We start from the raw sequence: 6,173 nt of genomic DNA, 5'->3' as shown, positions 1-6,173 counted from the left end.
TAAAGGAAGAACTTGTATGATTTCTAGCAGACAAAATATTTACGTTTTCTCTTCATATGAATGCCTTTGTTTTCATTCCTTCAAACTCTTTTCTTATTTTTCTATTAAATTGTATATCTTTTCATATTAATTGGACCAATCTTCTTCTGTACAAAGTCAACTATTTACAATTTAAGTAAAAATTGTCCCCAGTTTTTCAATTTTACCTCAATTCCAATTTTTATAAATTCTAGTTCAATCTGTTCATCTCTTCAATCTACCAGTAGCCTCTTCTTTTCTTTTTCTAACACATTTTCACTTGCCTAAGAGCTATAGCCTTTATTCCTACCAGAAGTTGACTTTCTTCCTTTATCAGTCTAGTATTTGCAACAGGTCATGTTTCATGTCTGAAAAGAATGGACTGAGTATTCAATAAATGGTGATAAAACAATTGGATGGCTAAAAGGTTATAAAACTTAGATTCTTACTACAAACAGACATACACAGAGGCATGCACAAATTAGAGATGAGTTTAAGGTAGAAAGATAAATAAATGAAAAGATAATAAAAATAATAAAATAATGAATTAGAAAAGGAAATGAAAAGAAATAAAGGCTATGAGTCGCATTTTAAAAAATTTCATGCAAAGTGCAGTAATGAAACACAGACACCAAGGACTTAAATAACAGGCAAGTGGATGATATCCACATGGATTGGTGAGCCCAAGGGCTTGGCCAAATACACAGCTCTGTGTAAGAGAACGTTCCCACATCCATGAAGGTTTAGGAGGAGAATCCCCATGATCACTGATCCTCAGTTTCTCGTCACTGGCAAGGTGTTAGGAGAGATGCATGTAATCTCATTTAAAGAACATAAAGTAAAGTAGCAGTTCTTACATGACTGATTGGAGTCACAGACTCATACCTGACAGATGATAGGTAAGTAGGTAGATAGGTAGATAAAATAATTAAGAAATCAACATCTAGATTATGGATGTTTTTAAACACCTCCAAAACAATAAAAAAAAGACAGTAAAAATGGGTGAAGTACATAAAAAGAAAGTTCACAGAAAAAATATACAAATGATAAATATACATGTGAAAAGATCTCAGAATAAATACTAGTCAGGGAAATGCAAATTCAAACAACAATTAGATGTTATACTTTCATCTACAAAATCACCAAAATCAATAACTTGACAATATCCAATCTTGAGAAAACTGGCAAAAAACCTCATCTGAGTGGAAATTGGCACAGCCCTTCTGGAAGGCAGTTTGACAGTACTGACTCATGTTTTAAATGTACAAGCTCTTTGTCTCAGAAATCCACAAGCATGTTCCCTAGAAAAATATTTATACTTACACACAAAGGTGATTCAAGAAATTTTTCAGCATAATTTTTCAGTTTTATGGGTGAAATTTCTTTTTTTTTTTTATTTTCAGAAATTTATTAAAGCGTTACATATATGTAATTAGCTCTTATCTACCAAAAATATATATATGTATATATATTTGTATTTATTTATCTTACCTTCACTGAAGTGCTGTTTTTTTTTTTTTTTTTTTTTCCTGGCTGAACATAAGAACCTAGTGGACGGACAAATGCTGGCTTTATTTCTTTATAAGCAATAACTGGAGTCTTTTTTCTTTTCATTCAATAGAAACTGCATGTTCATAATAAATTCACAAAAGGCAATATAAGGAAACACCTACTGAACAGGCATCTGCCAAACAAGTCATGTTAAGGTTGAACTCTGCCAAGTAGCACTATGGCATTATAGACATTCCATTTTTCTTTTTTCAAGTCTGTCAGTTCTTTGCTAATTTTTCCCCCCCTAGCAGGGGATAGTGTGTAATCACAAAGTAAGGCCTAGAAACCATTCATAGTCACTCCCAATATTAGGGTGGACATCATTCTCAAGAGCTGATATAAACCAGACTGAGCAGGAAGTACTCAACTAGAACCACATTTGGGCCCATTCAAATAGTCTCCACTAACACTTTGCTGATACACATGTTCCCTTCTCGACTGATTTTGTGTTAACCTTCAAAAGCTTCTAACAAGTAAGACTGCAAAGTTTTCATAGAGTTGTAGTCTTAGGGGGACTGCTACGTTCCAAAGAATATGTTTTAATTCACAAAATGTCATTAGTAACGTCTTGTCCATAAACATGGTTGGCAAAATTTTAAAAAGGCACAAAAGGGGAATAACGAGAAATGCTTTCCACTTTCAGTGAAGAGTACCAAAGCAAATATCTTTCACAAGAAAAGGCAGAGAAAAGTGTTCAGTATGTCATGCACAACTTGAGCTAAAAAAAAAAAAAATTATCTTCTAGGTCCTGAAGCTTGAGAAAATGAGTTTTCCTAATCACGTGCTTCATGTCAAATAAAATGTAAAGCTGCACAATACATGTTTGGTTTAACAGTGGACCCTTTTTTTTTTTTTTAAGTGAGGCAATTAAACAAAGGACAACAAAACCAAAATACCTTCATCATCAAAGCAACTCCACCTGTCGCCTCTGTCCCTTTTACCACTTAGGGGGGTAAAATGTCCGGTAGAATGTAAAATGCAGCATTCTCAATCATGGGATCTAGAAACTTTTCATGATAACTTATTGCAAATTGCACTTGACAGTTCACCACGACAATGGAAAACTGGCCCCTTGTTCGCTTATACAGTCCTTGAGCCCCAAAGGGAAGTCACCAGTAGAATGACCTGGATAAAAAGTTTGCAGCTGTGCTCAGCCAGCTAGCTCCACCCTCCGGGTTGGAGCCCACCCGGGACACCGCCTTGTCCTGCTCCTTCGTGGGACTCTCATCCTCGGGCAGGTAGTCAGGCAGCTCCGTGTTCTGTTCTACCTCCACAGGCGTGTCCTGGAATGGGACCAGCATCTCTTCTCCACTCTCGCTCTTCACAACCTGCTGAGCCTTCATAACCTTGGTTGATGCTATTGCTGATGCCAACGCCTCTGCTTTAAGGTCTGAACGGATTCGTACCACACATCTCTGAACAGCCATTTGAAAAGTAAAGCTAATAACACCTTTAATTTTTAACAAGACCTCTTCACACAGGTTTCTCCGGGACGTATCATCAAGACCATCTATATGCAAAACCACTGTTTTGGCACGTTTGTTTGTAGTTCCCAGGAAAAACTGAGCTTTCCTTCGACGTGAATTCATTTCACTGAAACTATCCCCATCTGCCATATTGGAAGATTGAAGAATGTCATAGATTTCAGAGGCTAGCAGTTTTGTTTCCCCTGGAGTTGTAGACTTCTGTATAACATTTTGCAAGCTTAACATCATTCCCAGCTCTCCTTTCATCTTTTCTCTGTTGGCACGGCACTCTGCCAAGTATCGAAGAGCGAGCAAAGCTGAGTGGACGACAGGGGGGTTGGGATGGTCCATAAATAAAATAAGGCCAGGCAGACATCCCTGATCCTGGACAATGGCTCGTCGGTTTAAAGGATCTGCGGCTAGGTCTCGGAGCTGGTTAACTACAGAGAGAGCATCAGGTTCCTCATTCATGGTGGAGGAGGACGAATTCATCTTCTATGCCATACACGTGGACAAAATCTTCTTAAATTCACTCCAGCGCTCTAGGAATTCACAGCCTGCCGCACCATTAGGGCCACATCGACGATGAGGTAGAGGAACCCAGAGGCGCGTAGCAGGGTCAGTGACGACAAACCACCAAGCTGTCTTCTGGGTGAAATTTCAATTAACGTCTTTGTAAAATTATTATTTGTGCATATGTAAGCATATATTTTATAGAATAGAAGTGGATTTGCTAAACCAAATAAAATTTTTATATCAATGGACTAGTTGCCCACCAAAACATTAGGTATTGTTGACTTTTAACAAACAATGGATAAGTGGATAATATCTCAGTTAAACAATATGCATTTCCTTAGTTACCAGAGAGGTTTTTAATTTTTTTTCACTTGAATTTATATACCTTCTCTCTAATAACTTTTGAGTTTTAGAAACTTTTCCTAATGCTATTTAATTTTTTACCATTTTTAAGTTGTAGTGAAATATGCATAACATAAAACTTACTATTGTAACTATTTCTAACTGTGCAGTTCAGTAATATTAAGTAGATTTATATTGCTAGGAATTCAATCTCCAAAATTGTTTCATCTTGCAAAACTGAAACTCTGTACCCAGTAAACAACAAGCCCCCATTAACTGTCATTCTATTTTCTTTCTCAAATGAATTTGATGACTCTGGGAACCTCACATAAGTGAAATCATATGGTATTTGCCTTTTGTGATTGATTTATTTCAATGCAATTTATTATTAATGTTGAAAACTGGGGAAAAAAACCTACTAAAAGGCAGAATAATTAGATAAACTATAGTATATCCATATTTTTATAACATTCTATTATTTGTTTTATAAGAGAGATATAGATGTATTGACCAGAGGTAATTATAACTTAGGCCAAGATCACCATCTTGTGTGCAGGTGGTAAAAACTGGCAGATTCTTGATATATTCTGAAGTTAGTACTAATAGTATATACAACTGGGTTAGCTATGGGGTTTGAAAGAAAGATGGTACTAGTGTTTCTGACCTGTGAAAAGGGAAGATTGGAGAGAGTATTTCCTGAGATTGGAAAGAGGATTGGCAGGACAGGTTGGGACATGCAGGAATCAAGAGGGGACTTTTGGTCATATTAAATCTAAGATGTATTGTTGACATCTACAGTGCATATGTAACTACAAAAAAGCATTCATTTTAGCTCACTGTCTCATGCCTTGAAGTTAGACCAATACACTTTTTAAAGAATTCAGTAACTTTAACTGCATGGATTAAGATTCTTTTTCAAGTTAAAAAAAAAAAAGTACACCATATGCAATTATAATCTTTTTAGTCAAATATGCATTTTAATATAGTCAAATATACATTGTATAATGTCATTATACAATGCTACCACCTGCATAAAATGAGTCAATCATAGTTTAATAAGACTTGGATACAGTGAAACAATTTATAATGTAAAATAGAATTATCACATTTGGTGATTATCAAAACTGCAAATCGAATAAAATGAGAAGTTCCATCTGTTACTCTCTACCTTTCACCCCTACGTGAAGGAAATATAAAAGGGAAGAGCTCCAGGAGCTTCTCCAAATGGCTGCATCAGATGAAAGTTCTCATTTGGCAGGGAATGTGTGTTATTCATTTTTGAATCACCCACAGCGGCTTGTGTTAGTAGGCGTCCAATTAACATTTGTGGAATTTAATCAAAACCTATTGAGCTGTAAAGAAAAATGCCATGGTCATTATTAAATACATTCGCACAAGCATTTATTATGAAATGTTAAAAAAGATAGCTTAAGTTCTGGCACTTCAATTATCCACAACATAGACAATAACAGAAAATAAGTGGAAAAGAATTAACTACCATAAAATCACCTGTACTATTGAAGTGAAGTCACCTTTAGGCCAGAGAAGAACTTAGAATTACAGGTAAATTAAAATTCATTGGTTTAATAAGAGTAAATTAGAAGCAACAGGAACAGTTATTTTAACTAGTAAGTTCAGTTCAGTTCAGTCGCTCAGTCGTGTCTGACTGCCACACACCAGGCCTCCCTGTCCATCACCAACTCCTGGAGCTTGCTCAAACTCTTGTCCATCGAGTCAATGATGCCATCCAACCAACTCACCCTCAGTCATCCCCTTCTCTACCCGCCATCACTCTTTCCCAGCATTAGGGTCTTTTCCAGTGAGTCAGTTCTTTGCATCAGGTGGCCAAAGTATTAGAGTTTCAGCTTCAACATCAGTCCTTCCAATGACTATTCAGGACCGATTTCCTTTATGATGGACTGTTGGATCTCCTTGCAGTCCAAGGGACTGTTAAGAGTCTTCTCCAACACCACAGTTCAAAAGCATCAATTCTTCAGCACTCAGCTTTTTTTATAGTCCAACTCTCACATCCATACATGACTACTGGAAAAACCATAGCCTTGACTAGACAGACCTTTTTTGGCCAAGTAATGCACTTTGCCAAAGTTATTACCAAAGTAATAACTTGTAAATGCACTGGTAAATAACAACAAATGAAAAACTAAAGGATACCAACTATAAAGTAAATAATGTAAATAATATATTGACCACTAGCGGCATTTTTCTCTTACAAAGTGTTGTAATTGATGTGCATATGTGAAAAGATTCATTTCCACAAAT

The 6,173-nt window shown here is 36.2% G+C and overlaps 1 protein-coding gene across 2 annotated transcripts; it reads right to left on the bottom strand.

Annotated features, from left to right (window-relative positions):
• Positions 1-1,767: 1,767 nt before the first annotated feature.
• LOC110138622 (armadillo repeat-containing protein 1) lies at positions 1,768-3,661 on the bottom strand. Of its 2 annotated transcripts, XM_070477275.1 has the most exons (2): positions 3,254-3,510; positions 1,768-3,063 (listed from the first exon to the last, which is right to left on the bottom strand). In XM_070477275.1, the coding sequence occupies exons 1-2, from the start codon at positions 3,409-3,411 to the stop codon at positions 2,679-2,681; spliced, it is 543 nt and encodes a 180-aa protein (XP_070333376.1). In that variant the 5' UTR covers positions 3,412-3,510; the 3' UTR covers positions 1,768-2,678. The 2 variants fall into 2 exon arrangements, with proteins under 2 accessions (XP_070333376.1, XP_070333365.1); XM_070477264.1 differs by having other exon boundaries at positions 1,768-3,661.
• Between the last annotated feature and the right edge of the window lie 2,512 nt (positions 3,662-6,173).

The sequence above is a fragment of the Odocoileus virginianus genome, chromosome 2 (assembly GCF_023699985.2).
Source record: "Odocoileus virginianus isolate 20LAN1187 ecotype Illinois chromosome 2, Ovbor_1.2, whole genome shotgun sequence".
NCBI classification, from domain to species: domain Eukaryota; kingdom Metazoa; phylum Chordata; class Mammalia; order Artiodactyla; family Cervidae; genus Odocoileus; species Odocoileus virginianus.
The sequence above is the reverse complement of the archived record's forward strand: the minus strand, read 5'-3'. Positions and strand labels throughout refer to the sequence as shown.